The sequence below is a fragment of the Leuciscus leuciscus genome, assembly GCF_965113295.1.
Source record: "Leuciscus leuciscus genome assembly, chromosome: 21".
Taxonomy (NCBI): Eukaryota; Metazoa; Chordata; class Actinopteri; order Cypriniformes; family Leuciscidae; genus Leuciscus; species Leuciscus leuciscus.
Genome location: NC_138745.1, coordinates 19,347,208 through 19,365,474, shown reverse-complemented (window position 1 = coordinate 19,365,474; position 18,267 = coordinate 19,347,208). Strand labels below are relative to the sequence as shown.

The following is an 18,267-nucleotide window of genomic DNA, read 5'->3' as shown; positions in this document are numbered from 1 at the left end:
ATTATTATTTTAATAGATAATATTATCACTACACTTATTATTGTTGTTGTTATGAGTGAATCGATATTAATTGGGGAAAACAGAAAGATTCTGAGATTCTCAACCTACCACTCTGGGTTCTGTGCAGCTTTAGGGTCAAATCTTATATCAGTGTTGACATTGAATAAAGTGTCTTCATCTTCATTTAAAGTAGGCAATGGCCTGTTGTACAAAGGATGGTCAAATAGCGCAGAGAGCCTCGAACCCTTCACAGCTGTCTTCAGGGTAGAGTCCCGCGTCGCGTGCCTCTTCTCGTCACCTGTCAACTGCTCAAATCTTTTCAAAGCCTCAGGTCTCTCCCCAACGGTGATCTTTTCCAGTGAGTGAGAGGACAGGTTTGAGTTCGGCTCGTTGCTGAAGTCTTGAAGTATTCTGAGAGTGTGTTTATTAGGCCAGCCGGACTCTGATCCCGGCTTGGCTCGATGCTTAGCCCAGTTCTGCGGCTCTTCGCTGGGTGTGTGCGAGCACGAGCACGCGCTACTGCTCCGTCTCTCCAGCTTCGGTAACAAGTCTATCATAATGTGCATAGAGCAGGCTATAAGAAACACCATCAGAATCAAGACGCGGAATTTTCTAAAGAGGATCATCTTCAGGGTCTCTTGTTCGAGAAATGACTTGTTTGGAATGGCAGGGATAAAAGTGAGCAAGCGCACTACATCGCTAACAGTACATAAAACACGGGCTCCCAATTTTGTGAGAAGAACACATGGAACGTTTTCGTTTTCATTTTCCAGTTTAAGGGCAGAAATGGGGGTTTATTTAGAAAAAGCGCTCATCCACATCCATGCGAAACAATAATCCAGTTATTTACGTGCGCTCGCGATTAAAGTCCTCCCGTGCAGTCAGTTGACGAGACACGAGAACAGTCTCGACACAATCGCTCATAGTCTATTTTAACATGCAATAGCTGTTATGCTGCAAGTATTTGCGAAATATAATTAAGTCAAGCCTCATCAGATAAATTATCCACAAAAGTGCGCGTTCTCGGTGCCGCAGCTGCACAAGTTCATTCGCTTTTCTCATCCAGTACAAATCGAGGCTGTTCAGTCGTTGAAAGCGATGAACGCATGGCAGGTTTCGAAAAAGTCTGGCATCGCATCGAGCTCCTTCCGTCGATAAATGTGATCTGTGGAGAAAGTTTCAACGTTTCATCCTGAACATCCAGCTGGTATGAAGGTGATACCTGCCCGTTGACAGGCGCTTGAGGAAATACCTCTGTCGGAGTTCAGGGTGGGTGTGTTAAATATCATGATGCTGAAGCCCCTCGCACATAGAGGATTGGCTGAGCTTGAAAACAGAAGACAGACAGTCCAGGCTTGCTTCCTGTAGCGTCAAATTGTGCAAGAAGAGGGCGTCTGAACACACACAACTACCCAAAATGACTTTTTAAGATGTGTTTAACACGCATGCCCCTCTCTACCACCTATTTCGGTGGAAAATTTCTGGACTTTTTCCATGTGGCATGTCATGGAGCAGCTGACAAAGAGGCATAGGCCTACTGCAAATGATGAGGTAAAAAATAATATGACCAGAACAGAAAGAACCCTAATTAAAGTGAGTTCACCTAAAAGTGAAAATTGTATATTGTTTACTGTTAATCCTAACATGTGATTTTACTCCTCCTGTGAAACACAAAAATAGAGAAGGATGACTCATTTGTGAAGAAATTGTTCAGACAGGGCATTATGAACTGGATCATCTGATTCATTGATTAGCTCATAAATCAGAGTCACTTATTCTCTCATGAACACAAGAAAGCTAGAAGATGACTTCAAGATTTTTAGTAAATCACTCACAATGTGACTTTGTTTTCTTATCCAAAGCAATTGCGTAGCTTCAGAAGATGTGAAATATATATCACACATTGTGGAATAATAGAGTATTACGACTTTTAAGGTTTCTACATTATAGGGTGAGTAAATTATGACATTTTTGGGGCGGTTGGTCTATCCATTTAAAGGGTTGGTTCACTCAAAAATGAAAATTATCCCATAATTTACTCACCCTCAAGCCATCCTGTATATTACTTTCTTCTTTCAGCCGGAGTTATATTAAAAAATATCTTTATAATGGGAGTGAATGGTACCTTACATTTTGAAGCCCAAAAAAGTGCATCCATCCATCCATCCGTCCATCATTAAAGTGCTGAAGAGTGACTTCTGAACCAACGCATGACGTATTGACGAACGCTAAAGAGAGGACAGAGCAAAACAAAACACCCTACAAAACAAAACACTAATTCGTGACGAATTAGGAGTCTAAAACGAGAATTTGTAAAGAGAAATGTCGGAGGAGCTATATATTTATATAACTTTTGGCCTGTACTGTATATATATATATATATACAGTACTGGCCAAAAGTTTGGAAGTTTCTTCTGCTCATCAAGCCTGCATTTATTTGATAAAAAATACAGAATTTTTTTTTTTTATATTGTGATATATTATTACAATTTAAAATAATTGGTTTTCAATTTATTAAACTTTAAATTATCATTTATTTCTGTGATGCAAAGCTGAATTTTTTAGTTCTCATTACTCCAGTCTATCACATGATCCTTTAGAAATCATTCTAATATGATGATTCATTATCAAAGTTGGAAACAGTTCTGCTGCTTAATATTTTTTCATAAATTGTTATACTTTTTTATGATACTTTGATGAATAAAAAGTAAAAAAAAAAAAAAAAAAAGAGGCAAATGTTTTAAAAATAGAAATCTTTTGTAACAACAATATACACTACTGGTCAGTAATTTGGGGTCAGTAATTTTTTTTCTTTCTTTTTTTGAAATAAATCAGTACTTTTATTATATGCATAAATTATAAATGCAGTTCTTTTTAACCTTTTATTCATCAAATATATTAGGCAGCAGAACTGTTTCCAACACTCATAATCAATCAGAATATTAGAATGATTTCTAAAGGATCATGTGATAGACTGGATGTCACATGTGACACTGAAGACTGGAGTATAATGATCCTGAAAATTCAGCTTTGCATCACAGAAATAAATGATAATTTAAAGTATAATAAATTGAAAACCAATTATTTTAAATTGTAATAATATATCACAATATAAAAATAAAAAAATCTGTATTTTTGATCAAATAAATGCAGGCTTGATGAGCAGAAGAAACTTCTTTCAATAGTAATCTCAAATAGTAATGTTTCCAAACTTTTGGCCTGTACTGTATATATATATTTGTTTTTTGTTTCCATGGTTTAGAAGTAATTTTAGGCCCCTTCAGAAGTGCTGTGGCCCGCTAGTGGGTCGCGACCCCCTGGTTGAGAAGCATTGCTCTAAATGCAATCTTCATTTCATCAACTCCACAATGCTGTAAAGCTCCAAATATGTATTTAAATAATGCATAAGATTGACACAAAGCATAAAATATAATCAGCAAAGATGAACAGGAACAATAAAGGCTGGAACAATAAAGATAATGAAATAAAATATGTAATTAAAATTTACTTTGATCTGATCATGAATGAACATGTGTCTCCCTATACAAAGAGCAGGTTCAGAAGACAGAGACATGTAGACAGCACTAATCACTTAATTATAATATATTAGGTCAAATGTCACATTTCAGACAAGTGAACCGTCAGAGATGACAATGAATGGTTGATTGTCTGCGGAAGGAGTTTTTCTCAAATTCCCTGCTGAATTTTGTGCCAATACCCCAAAACCAAGTGTTGTTTGGGTTCTTGCCTGAGGAAAGAGCTAATTAATGATCACTGATTTCAAACAAGGTTTGATTTCACTATGAGAGAGCTTCTGTTCTTTCATTGCATTTCCTGTGATAAGATCATATTCCTATGATAAGAACTGGCTTAACACAACTATAACTCCCTCATAACATTAACTCAGACGTGTCCTTCGCCTACAGTATGTGTCGTATGAAAAGCAAGGATGTCAAAAATGACTGAGACAACAGACAAGCCATTCAAACCAGAATGCGCAGCTTGTGTCAACACTCGGTCCACCTCCGTTGCATCTCTCATAGTGAGCAGGCCAGCAGAATGGCACTGGCTTGAGAGCTCCACAGATGGCAAAGGGAACACAGAGGATTTGTTCCTTTCAAAGCGCTGACTACAGCAGAGGCTGTAAATAAGGCTGAATAGATTTATGACCACTCCTGTATGTCTCTGCAAGGTATCAGGGTGGACCATTAGATACAGTTCTGTGGACAGAGATAGGGGATTATACTGAAGATAGAGATACAGATACAGATAGGGCGAGGGCATGAAAGCTTTGGCTGACATGTCTATTCATTATTTAGTCAGAGATTTATGCTACAATTTGCTCGGATAGCGATAGAGAGTGGGAGCGTGGGTTTGATGGAAGTTGAAATTAATTTAAAGTATAGTCAATATGCTTCAACTTCAGTCAGTGATCAGAAGGGAACAGTGAGGAGGTGTAATGGGATTGATTTCATCTTAAAATTAGCATTAAAGTAAGACACATTTCAGTGGCAGGAAAATGCTTATATTTTTACTTGACCTACAATTCCCAAACTCCCCAAAAGTTTCAGTTCAGTTATTATTCATATTATGAGACTTGCTTTATTACATGCTTCCAAAAGGCATACTTAAATGTATAAAAACACAACTTGATAATGACTTATGAGATGATCACAGTACTTCAATTTAAGTAATACTTCTGCTTTTTGTTGAAAAGACTATATCATTTATGGACATAATTTATGCACATTGCCACATTTTGTTTTTAGTGTACTTAATCTATGATGCTGAGGTAGCAAGGACTGAACGGATGCAGAAAATGCATCAGATAAAAATACACTACAAATCACAAAATTTCGTATTTAAAAAAAGTCTGATACCTATATTAATATATATTTTTTTTTTTATTGGTTTTGAAGCCCAAAAAAGGGAGAAACAGGCAGTTCATAGACATATCACCAAGGTTGCGACAAAGACAGATTTAAGGGTGTGAATTAAAACTTGTGTTCTAAGAAATAAACACCATGGATGTGTAAATTAAACACTTTGGAATTTAAGAATCAATGTGCAAATTTAGATTGTGTAAATAAAATTTAAATAAATTAAAAGAGCCAAAACATGATAACTGAATTAGAACTATATTTCTGTAACATTTCAAGTCCAAAGATGATGAAGGCAGAGTTTCAAAATAATAACAAGGTTTATTAACAAAAGCAAACACTAAAAATACCAGACCATGACAGAAAGGAAATGAGAAACTTAAATACTCAATGATAATGAACTTAAAAATCAGCTGTGATAATTAAATGAGTATCCATGGTAACAGATGAATGGCGGGAAAACTAAAACAAAGGAAACAGGAAACAGACAAAAAACAAACTAAAAGTCCATGAAAGTGAAACCAACTGAACATAATCGTGACAATTTAAAAACAATATTTTGTGCATAAAGTGCAGCATATAAAAGGACAATCTTAGGTTTTACACTTGAACAGCCTTTTTTAAAAATGTTAGCACGACTTAGAAAAGATACAAAAAATACACTTAGAAAAGATTAGCCTATATACTATTTTAGATTTCAGATTGAGACTGATGGCACTCTTCAATTATAAAGATGAAAAATAAATCTGACATTTTCTAAAGTAAAACAGGTTATTTTTGTTTAACCTTCATATGCTACAGTAAACAAACAGAGTCTTATGATAGCTAGAAATAGGATGATTTTTATGATAGCAGAAGAGGTAAACAGTGTACTCATGAAGAGATTGTACTCTTGGGCCAGCAGATATGTGGTAACACACAAGACTAAAATAAGCCAGAGCAATAACATTATGAAAGATCTGCCTGTCCCTGCACTCTTACGCGGCCCCCACTCTGTTTCCCTTCTGTCTTCACCTATTTTATTTATAGCAACATTTTGCAACTACACCTTTTTCGTCTATATGTTTGTTTAAGCAAGCGTCGAGAAGTGAGAGGTCACATAACCGAAGCATGCAATGTTTATGTCTTGAGTGGATGAACCAGAGAAATAAGTTGCGCACTACAGGCCCCATATAAAACTATAATTAGCTCTGCGCGGATGGTTTTAATGAGTGTGAGGTTTGACAGTGAAGCTTTCTAGCTCAAATGATTTCGTTAGGCTTGTGTTTATTCCAGTGTGTGGGTTTTAATGTGCATCCCTAAGGATGGCTGGTCTACAGTGATTATAGTAACAACCTCCTTGCCCTGTCCAAATAACAGTCATCTGTGCCACACTGTTTGTTATTTTGCTCAAGTACTATATATATATATATTCAACAAAAAATGACAGCCAAGTATTTTGTTTGTTGTCATAGACTAGCATCGCTAAGCGAAGGAATGATTTGAATAAATGTAGGACTTATTCACTCATGAATCCGACTGTACATCCGAGAATATTACTGTTGCATCTGAGAGTTAATTTGCATATCTCATGGTAATTTGAAGAGGGGTTGTTGTTATCAGCACATCAATTAGCAAATTCTAATTGTGCGAAAATGGATCGCACAACGTGTGCTTAGGTTTGACTGGTGAGATCTACCTTATACCGTTAGCTAATCATTCTGTTGAAGATTATTAACAACAATTTCAAGCCTTTGATAAGCATGTCAGACTCGCCTTATGGATGTTTTGACAGGCTTTTAATGTGCAGCCATTATAATTTACTTTATGAAGTTTTCCCCGAACTTTCGAAAAGGCAAACTTTTTCTCTGCTGTCTTGACTGTTTCCTTCTCTCTACAATCGTACCACTCACAGCTCCTATATGGCAATTATATGAATGCTGACTCGGCAGGTTATCTTCTAGCAGCTTCTCGCAGTTATAAGTTAGTAGACACTTGGCTGTGGCAGGTAGCAGTGTTTGCTAAGACCTTTATTACCAGGGCTGTCTCCCTGCAAAATGTCACCATGCATTGTTATAGGAGGCTGGATACAAACACCAGCATAAACATGAGATTACAGTGCATTGGCAGAGCTGTTCTGCTTGAGTTAGGCCAAGGGAGCTGTCAGGTCATGGTGTCTTGACTCATAGTTCAGTTATTTAGTACATGAAGTACATCACTGTGTGGCAGACATAGCAACAGAAAACCAGTGAAATACTCTCGACCTCAGCGTGCAGCTGCCGTACAGTAAAACGGCTGTGCTCGGCAGATCTTGATTACCTTTTTCCTTGCTTTAGCATTATTCTTAACATATTTCTCAGCACGTACTTCATCACTTCATAAAAATATGCTGCTAAATGAGAACTGTGTATTTCTCTCTATATGTACTGTGAGTCTGTTGTTAGCTTTGTTTAAATGGGTGTGAAATGTCTTGCTTGAGAGAAACTAGACGTTTCGAGGGTCTAGCCACTCTAAACGGATCCTATAGTCTCACTCTCACACATATTTAAGTGGTTTTGTGCGTTTGCCAATTACCAGATTAAAAATAGTCTCTTGTATAGAAGTCTGAAGACAAAATGCTAATTCTGGCACTGTGAGGTCTTACTGGACTTGTGGGCTAGAAGTCTAACGCGGGTGTCGTATCTGTTATCTTATAATGAGACGATGTGTATGAAGAACGAAGGGTGTAAAAATCAGTGCATGTTTAAAGTATTACATAAATGCATGCTACATATAAGCAGGTTCCGTGTCATGACTATTGGAGGACAGAGCTAGATTTCATGAAGGTTGAGCTTTCCTCGAGTGTAAAGTAGACTGACCTGTCTGCTTAAGTGTGAGGGAATTTCCCTGAGGGTAAACAGGAGCATTGCTAGTCTCTTACAGCACAAAAGCTTTATTGAAGAGCGATTGTGATTCTGTGTCCTCAAGTTGCCTTATCAAATGTCACGAGAAATCTAATGTCATGTTGTGTCCTTTCCTTTACTATGGAAGCTTGTTTCCACCATGGAATAATAATAGAAAAGGGAAGTGCGCCTCACAATTCTGACTTTTTTTCTTGCAATTGCAAGTTTATATCTCACAATGTGGACTTTATAACTCATAATTGTGAGTATGTATCTCACAATTCTGACTTTTTTTCTCACAATTGCGAGTTTATATTTGGTTATTTTGATTTTATTCCTCAGAATTCAAGATATTCAAGAATTTATATCTCACAAAAACGTCTATCTCACGTCTCCAGCAGGAGCCAGGTGCATAAACATAGCCATTAAGTTAAGTCTGTGTCTTGTGAACTAGTATGACCAACTAGCAGTTAGTTAGGGGTAGTCAGTTTCAGTATCAGATTAGACTAATTTATGTTTTTATGTAACTAACTTAAAAAATATATGAACAGTCTTTATGAACTGAATAAAAAAAAGGATGACTAACTTGTAAGACTGTCTTAGCGGTTTATGCAACCAGCCCCAGAATTGCGAGTTATAAGCTTGGAATTGCAAGAAATAAAGTCCAAATTGCGAGATAGAAACTCACAATTCTAAGAAATTGTGAGATATAAACTTAGAATTGTGAGATAAAAAGTTGCAATTACCTTTTATTTTTTATTCTGTGGCAGAAACAAGGTTCCATGCTTTGCCGCTGACATTAGGATTTAAAAGGCATTTGTATTAGAAGAAAGTTTAGTATTATATTAAATATAATATTACATAAATGTGAAATAAAGTAAATATAAAATATAAATAAAAAAGGACTGGCACAATCCTTTTTTTCACAGCAGAAAGTCATGCATGTAAATTATTCTTTTAAAAAGTGGCAGTTTTCTCGAAAACAAAGCATGATCATAACTTTTAGGAGACCTGCCTTTTGGAAGATATAGCATCCAGATTTTTAATGGCCAAATGATCAGAATTTGTCTGAACAATATGTATAGCTGTCATAATCAATTCCTTTAAGCACTGATTTTATGATTACACTCATTTACACAGAGGGTGATTCATCTATTTATTCAGTTGAGCAGAATTAATGAATATATTATTTAATCATTTGAAATATAAAATCTTGACCTTCAATTTTGAATTGTTTGCATCCACCATGAATGATTCACTCTAAATAGAGCAAAAGACTGACACACATGAACAATATTGTATAGGCTAACACATAATGGCACCACAAAAAATATTTATTTTTTTATGGAGTATTGCAGTATTTATCAACCACAACGATCCAATCAGTTATGTCGTGGGGCATACATTTTTTCTTGTTTGAGAAGCACAGTCTCCCATGGGAGAAATTTGTCTTAGGCATTCAACAGTTTACATATTCCAATCATAAATAGGCCTATAAGAAATATCCATGGTATACCCTTACGGAACAAAAATATAATGTGATATATTACATAAGACATTTCCATACTAGTGCGTATATTTTTCAATATACTGCAATATATGCATTGACCATGTATGGCTATATTAATACATGTACACAATAAAGGATAACACGTGAATATCACATGTAATGCTATTTTTGTCTTCATTGATTAATATTTGATATTGCACATACATGTTCTCATATAAATGTGAATGTATGTTCACACATACACACACATTCACTGAATGAGTTACAACAGATTTCTAGTTCCCAGCATGCTTTGCTTCTGACTGTTAAAGGAGAGCAAATGTTAAAATTAAGTGTTATTTAATGTGTTTTGCTCAATATTAATATTGGGGGAGATCTGTTTGTGTTTAATGTTCTATTATTTTGGAATTTAAATGGTTTTCTGGGATGTCTGAGTTTTTGGGGTTACTGTTGTGCTGAAGTGTAGAGCCTGTGGTTCGGTTGACGATTGGCCGAAATCCATTAAGACTGTAATTACTTTATTTTAAAAGTAATGTTTGTGCACCCCTCAGCACAGTGATAGTCTAGTGGCTGAATACTTTAGTACATGCAGGTGTGCTTGTGCTTTTGTTAACTATCTTGAAAATATTAAACATTTATAATGTAAATAATAAAAAAATATAAGAAATATATTACATTATATATTTCTCTATAAATGTGTTTATGCTGCATGAGTAAATATATCTGCAATATATTATACATGCAGAACCATATCTGATCACATTTACATCTATAATGAAGTGTATTACTGTATATAAAATCACAGACATTATGATATATTAGTAAATATATTGTAAATATAAATATAATTCCTTTTGTACTATTCAATATATTGTAATATTTTAACACAATATTATTCTGTATATTTTCAAATATACTGTTGAACCATTTAATATATTGATCATTCATTTATAGAGAAATATATTTTCTTTTCATAAGGGTAGCAATACATAAAAAAATCAACATGCAATTAACATACAGTATATTTCTTTATATAAAAAAGTTAAATAAACAAGAAGTTAATAGTGAGTAACCTACATCTGACAAACAAAATTAGTTCCAAACGAAACCAAGCACAGCAATTCATTCCTGTTTCGAAACTGTTTTGAACAAATCGGCTGAGTGCTTTTAAAGCGGCATAAGACGGAAGTTGCGATATACCTTTCTTCCCTATTGTGACATATATCTGACTGTTGTGGCTTGCTTTTGTGGTGATCTCATGTAAGTGACAGGTTGTCTCGCCCTCATGCCAGTAAACACATCATCAGAGAATAAGAGACGTGGCAGCAAGAAGGAGGGGAAGTAAAATATTGCAATATTCCATTAAAAATCCCTTGTCGATGTAAGGATGTAACCTGCAAAAAAATCTCTGAAAAATCCTCTCAGCTACACAGATGGACAATTCCTAGAATGAGCAAACACAGACTGATACAACCAGCAAAAAGTCCTCATTACATTTGTGGACTGGAATTAAATGTTGTATACTTAAAAGTATTATTAAAATTTGATAGTGGTAGTATTTTAGCAATACAATTGTCTTATTTACACAAATTAAATAGTCTTATACATTGTCAATTCGCATTTCTATGAAAATGAACTCTGTTTGAACAAAAGTAGTCTGCCTGAACAGCAAACCTGACAATACTGGCCCTTCATATTGAAAGTAAGGCCTCCATTCTTTATTACAACTCGTACATCTGAAACCTAATATTCTCTAGCTTCAAAAGTGGACATGGAACAAACAAAAGGAGCAATTTACCTCATGTTTGTATGTGAATTAAACACCTTCCTCCTTCAATGAAAGGACAATGCACATTGTTAAGACCAAAAAGGTCACGCTGTCTGTGGCAGCAATCTGAGAGCGGAATTTTCCAGAAGAAATCCAATTAGAACATTACCTCATGTGGTAGTCGGGGGAAAAAAAAGGCTCAAACATACCCACCTTTGTTTAACAAGACCTTTAACTTTTAGTCTATCATGTTGCTGCATGCACCTCCTGTGCTCTTCACCTGAAGAGGTGTGCTTTGTCAGGAGGTCAGGGTATATCAAACATCCAATTAGAGCTTTGTAACAGATACCCACACACACACATATGGTCACTTCTCATTACACGTGGGGGCTGAACCTCTGTCTGTTAGCTCTGGCCCTGCAGGCTCACTTTCCCCTACAATATTAGATCAGCCATCAGAGAATGCAGCATGGGTCCTTCAACTTGTTCACAGTCAAATGCCATGGAGCTCATTTCAGAGAAATATATGTAAGATGAAAACACAGAATGATGGCTTGCAGCATACATTTTCATTTTCCACCCCTCCATAAAATGCATTTTATGTGAATGTACTTGTAATAAACATATTCAAGGTTAGTGCACTGTAGGGCGAGTTTTGAGTAATGACATCATTAAATGTTCTGTTTGTTTCAAGTAACTAATCAAACTGCTACAATTAGACGTGAGATGTCCATTGGAATGAGCAAGAGTCCAAAGTATTTAATTTTTTTTGCATGACAAAAACTTGTGTTTTCTAAAAGAATAAAACTTTTTAATTTTGTTAGATGAAAATCCAACCTGATTTTTATCAATGATATATAAAATTATTAGAAAAAAAGTAAGCATGAACGTCCACCCCTAAACATACCTGACACTGAGGCGAAAGCAGACCATAATTTTTTTTTTTGCATGTGAGATCACACAAACTACCAAATAGCTACCAATTCACCAAAACGTTAAATATTTACGAATTGCTATGAGATCGTGTTGGAAAGACTTTTTGGAGATCGACTTTTACTACTTTTCAAATCCTTTTGTGCATAGATTTTATCGGTTCAGTCTTAAAATATGTAGATCTCATGCAAATTTGAATTATGTCATGTTTTAAACCATAAAATCTTAAAGGAATAGTTCACCCAAAAAATGAAAATTCTTTCATCAGTTTCCATGTTTATATTCATTCTCAAGGTCTAACAAATATGTGGAAAGCATTTCCTTCCCTATTAATGGTAAATATCGATATCATATGATTTGGGAAAAATATTGTGATTTTTTTTTCGCCAGCCCCCGAAAAAACTTTAAAAACAAACTAGTAAGAGTAAGTTTATACTCAACAAGAAACACCCAATCATTATTTGAGCACACTCACTGTGTACTGTTACACATCTCTGTTGTGTATCTGTCAGATGCTAACATTATTTAGCAGATTATTTATCTTTCCCCTACAAGTCCCGTGTTGCTTGAATCACAAAGACGCCCCCCAGCTCCTCCCCACCTGACCTATAGTGCCCAAACAGTTATTGTCTACATCAATAAAGCTTTCATATTGCATCCAATTCTCCCCTTTACACTGGGTGGAGGACATCATAATTTCATTGAAAGGAAAATGGAGCAGAGGCTGAAATAATATCTATATTACTCTCAGAGACGAGGGGGGAAGGGACAGAGCTGTCCGGTTTGCGAGAGCCAATGATTTTTCTTTCTTTCTTCATGATCTGGCATCCCAATTACCTGGCAGTGATCTTGTGTAGAGGGAGGAAATGGATCTATAACTCATTTACACTACTGTCAATGAGGCCACAGCAGGCCTTGGTTTCTTAGTACCCAAGAAGAGGGAATAGATTACTGTCAAAGATGATGCACTCGTAATAGGAAATGTCCCTCGTTCGTTTTGATATCATCTTTTTTGACCCTGAATGATTAATGATGTCATTTCTAAGCTTAGTTTAGTTCTAAATGGCCCATGATTGAGATGAGATATATAATATAAACTAACTATAAAATATATATATATATAAATGTATTAGTAATGCACGAGTTCTTGATCAAGAAATTGAGAGTGGGGAAAAAAAAGATCACAAAACAACCAATTTTTCAACCAAAATATCCATCACTTATCCTGGGAGGTTATTAAAAATCACTGTCAGTAAATGTCAGTATTCTTTATCATCTTAATAATCTCATCTTTTAAATAACTGGTTGCTTTTGTGAGGTTCGAAAGCCTGGGGTGTGATTTTGACTGACCTTTGAGTGGATCAGAAGAGACTTGAACATTAACTGCTGGCCACTGATTCCTGCTCACTCATTCACTGATGTGTCTTATAAAGCACAGTTTTGATTAAGACTGCAAGGTTAAGACATGAAAATGAAATTCAAATTGAGATGAGCTTCAAAAGGAGCTACATCAGCAACTGAATTTCAATCTAACAGACTGAGCAGAGGACTGAAAGTTGAGTGGGAAACTCATTGTGATAAAAAGTCTCATTTGAAGGATGTCCAACACCACTGATATGTGCTAAATATTCTTATCTGACATATTTCACGATGACTCATTTAAAAATCTAAGATCCCCTCAATCCGTGGCATGGCTTCACACTTGAAGTCAAGTAATTTTGACGTGCAAAATTGTGTAGAATTCCTGTTGAAATATTACCAAGGAGGTCTATAATATCTGGGGAAGATGTAATCATATCTGTAAGCATTGTCATTCATCTCAATGGCAGTCAGTTGGCACAGGGTTCTCCGGATGGAGGATGCCATCTTGCTTATGGGCACTGAATCACAGGAATATATGTCGTGACTGATCACATGACAAATGGCAGTGGACAAGGAAATAAGTAACTTACTGCAAGCCTCCAAAAATATAATGTCAATAAAATACAATAAAATAAAACGAGCAATTTATGTGTTAACTTATAATTATGCTTGGATTTTTATCTATATATTTATTTGTGAAAATACATAGTGTTTTTGCCATTTTAAAAGTAGAGTACCTACCAGCAGGGGCTATTGGGGCCCATCAATGTTCAAACACACCTGAACAAGCTAATCAATAGGTGTGTTCAACTTGAAGCAGCGAAGGGTTGTCGGTGTATGACATCAAAGTACCGCAAGAGCGATCAGAGAGCAGACGGCTCCGTATGCTTTCGAATATCGCTCTCGCTGTATTTTAATGTCATACACGAATTGGTCTGCGCAGCGCCGCTGCAAGTTGAACACACCTAACGTCTTCAGGATTTCTAGAAAGCTACAGGCAGGTGAGTTTTTATCAGAGTTGGAGCTAAACTCTGCAGGACAGTGGCCCTTCAGGACCGAAGATGCCTGTTCCCGCTGAAGCTCAAACAACAGAACATGGGTGGGCAACTATGGCACTTGAAATCCACTCTCATGCAGATTTGAGCTCCACTTCTAATCAAACACACCTGAACAAGCTAATTAAAGTCTTCAGGATTACTAGAAATTACAGGCAGATGAAATTGATAAGGGTTGGTAATAAACTCTGCAGGAAAGTGGATCTCGAGGGCCAGAGTTGCACAGCCCTGCAAAAGAGCATAGTTTTACAAAGTGAAATTATATATGTGTTGCTTTGGATACATGTGTCTAAAAATGCATAAATTAAATACATTCCTGATTCCTAAGCAAGATAAATCGACCTGTTCTGATGTAAATCACAATAAAACATTTCATTTGAAACAAAAATATTTTGAAGTATACAAAAATAAGATGTGTGCTTAATGTCCTTTGTAAGATGGTAAGCAAACAATCAGTTTTTTATAATCAGTGTGTTGGATACAGGAGAAATGGGTAGGCATCAGGAAGATCTGAGTGACTTTGATAAGGGCCGAATTGTTATGGAAAGGCGACTGGGTCAGAGTATCTCTGAAACGGCAAGGCTTGTTGGTTGCTCCCAGTCAGCAGTGGTGAGAATTTACCAACAATGAACTGAGGAGGCACAAACCACAAACCGGCAACAGGGTATTGGCTACCCAAGGGTCGTCGATTCACGAAGGCAACGAAGACTATCCTGTCTAGTCCGAGCCAACAGAAGGTCCACTGTGGCACAAGTCAAGCAAAAATTGTAATGATGGTTATAGGAGTTGTCACACAGCGCATCACACTCTGCTGCTTTTATTGGACAGACCTACCAGAGTGCCTATGATGACCCCTGTCCAGCAGTGGAAGAAGGTCACCTGGTCCAATGAGTCCTGTTTTCTTTTACATCTTGTGGACGACCTTGTAAGTGTGTGCCATATACCTGGGGAAGTGATGGCACCAGGATGCCCTGTGAGACGACGACAAGCCGGAGGGAGTGTGATGCTCTGGGCAATGTTCTGCTTAGAAACCCTGGGTCCGGCTATTCATGCGGACATAAATTTGACACATGCCACCTACCTAAACGTTGTTGCAAACCCCCTTCATGACAATGGTGTTTCCTGGTGCCTCTTTCAGCAGGATAATGCACCCTGCCACATTGTTCAGGAATGGTTTGAGGAAGAGTTCAAGGTGTTGCCCTGACCTGCGAATTCAACAGATCTCAATCCAATTGAGCATCTGTGGTATTACTGGACCAACGAGTTCCGTCCACAATGGCTCCACCTCGCAACCTACAGGACATGAAGGATCTGCTGCTAACATCTTGGTGCCAGATACCACAGGACACCTTCAGGGGTCTTGTAAAGTCCATTGCATTGGCAAGTCGGCTCTGTTTTGGCAGCATATTAGGCAGGTGGTCATAATGTTTGGGCTCATTCGTGTATATAAACAGAACAATTTCCTGCACATTAATCCTATATGTCTTTTGAAACATACTTTTTATTTTTTCAAGGAACTTAAAGCCAGCCAGCAAGCATGGCTTGCCAAATGCATGGCCTACTATGACACATTGGGCAATGATCATATAATAATAAAATCACAAAATGTTCTTATTGTACTTTCTGTAGAGAATCGTCTTTATTCTATCGTCATAGCTGGTTATCACATTACATTACATCACACCCAAATGAGGCACAGCCTATCGGGAATTGTCTCCACTCCTCTCTGATTAGCCACTCCGGCCGTGCTCTGTGAATACTCTGAGGTAATGGAATAGAGCTGCAAAGCCAAATAGAATTAGTTCAGAAGCAGTAGAGATATTTGTGTTTCAAAAGCAATATCTCATTTGATATAGTACAGCCATATGGTTGAAGCAGATGGTGGAGAGCTTTCTCAAGACCTTTGAGAGAATTGTGTTATTGTTCCCCCGCATTACTCTTCACATCCCAGAGTAATCATATCTGCTCTCAAAGATCCGCACACTGGATTCGGGGGAACACTTTTTGCTAGGAACATACTATGAGGATAAAGGCATGTCTTACAAATGGAAATACACATAACTTTTTTTTTTTTTTTACAATTTTACAATTGTATACTTTTTAATAAAAATAATTGTCATTGTAATTATTAAGATTAAAAAGTAAAAATAAATAAATACAGTACCGTTGGAGTCGGTAAGAATTTTTTCTATGTTTTTAAAAGTCTCTTACGCTTACCAAGGCTGCATTTATTTGATCTAAAACTGTAAAAACTGTAAGATTGTGAAATATTATAACAACAGTTTTATGTTAATATATTTTAATATATTTTAAAATGTAATTTTAATGATGGCAAAGATCAATTAAGCAGCCATTGCAGTCTTCAATGTCATACGGTCCTTCAGAAATCGTTCTAATATGCTGATCAAGGAACATTTATTATTAAATATAAATATTGAAAACAGTTGTGCTGCTTAATATTTGTGTGGAAACCATGATAAAAAAAGAAATCAGGATTATTTGATGAATAGAGTTCAGTGGGACAGTATATACAGACCCTTTCCAAAAAAATTTGAATATCATGGAAAAGTTTATTTATTTCAATAATTCCATTCAAAGCGTTAAACTTCCATAGATTATAGATTCAGGGCCCACAACTTAAACGATTTCAAGTATTTAGTTGTTTATTTGTACATAATTTGGGCTTCCAGCTAAAAAAAAACACGAAAACAGGATTTCAAAAAATTTGAATATTACATGAAATCACACAGTAATTACACAGTGATACCATGGTCATTGAATCAGGTTTTGGTTCCTTTGGCAGTGTGGGCAGGTGCAAATCCTGCTGGAAAATGAAGTCAGCATCTCCATAAAGCTTGTCTGCTGAAGAAAGCATGAAGTGCTCTAAAAATGTCCTGATAGACGGCTGCGTTGAGTGGACAGCACAGTGGACCAACACCAGCCGATGACATGGCTCCCCAAACCAACACAGACTGTGGAAACTTCACACTGGACTTCAAGCATCTTGGATTGTGTGCCTCTCCATTCTTCCTCCAGACTCTGGGACCTTGGTTTCCAAATTAGATGCAAAATTTGCTCTCATCAGAAAAGAGGACTTTGGTCCACTGTGCTTTATTAAATCCAGAGTCAACGCAGCCGTCTACCAGGACATTTTCAGAGCACTTCATGCTTCCTTCATTTTCCAGCAGGATTTGCACCTGCCCACACTGCCAAAAGAACTAAAACCTGGTTCAATGACCATGGTATCACTGTGTAATTACTGTGTGATTTCATGTAATATTCAAATTTTTTGAAATCCTGTTTTCGTGGGTTTTATGAGCTGGAAGCCCAAATTATGTACAAATAAACAACTAAATACTTGAAATCGTTTAAGTTGTGGGCCCTGAATCTATAATCTATGGAAGTTTAACGTTTTTAATGGAATTATGGAAATAAATAAACTTTTCCATGATATTCAAATTTTTTGGAAAGGGTCTGTATTTGTAATAGAACTCATTTATAAATGTTTTAATTAAATGCATACTTTCTGAATAAACTGATTCATTTCTTTTTTTCTGACTTCTAACTTTTGAACAGTAGTGCATAAATTGCAACTCAACTGTTTTTCTTCTTTGAAAACAGATGGTGATGATGTTTAAGAAGATTCCAAACAGAATGTTGTGCCATATGGGAAAAAAAAGAAAGAAAATCACATCAGCAGCATCTTCCTGCAGCGCGGTTCCCCGTCCGACTCCTCAGCTTCCACACAGCGTGTGCATTTCATTAACAGAGGGGAGTCTTGTGTCTAACTTATGGTCAATGGCTCGGTAATTGTATTAATTAGCCTGAAATCTGCCATGTAAAGAAACCCTGAGGGATACATGAAAGACAGAATACTGTGTTCTCTGTGGCCAACATG

General features: G+C 36.5%; 1 protein-coding gene across 1 annotated transcript in view; it reads right to left on the bottom strand.

Moving 5' to 3' along the window:
- The window catches only part of fam20cb (FAM20C golgi associated secretory pathway kinase b), a 48,486-nt gene extending 47,148 nt beyond the window's left edge, over positions 1–1,338 (bottom strand). Inside the window, exon 1 of the mRNA XM_082152766.1 lies at positions 109–1,338. Within this exon, the coding sequence (XP_082008892.1) occupies positions 109–626 (518 nt within the window). The 5' untranslated portion in view covers positions 627–1,338. The remainder of the gene's footprint in view (positions 1–108) is intronic.
- Between the last annotated feature and the right edge of the window lie 16,929 nt (positions 1,339–18,267).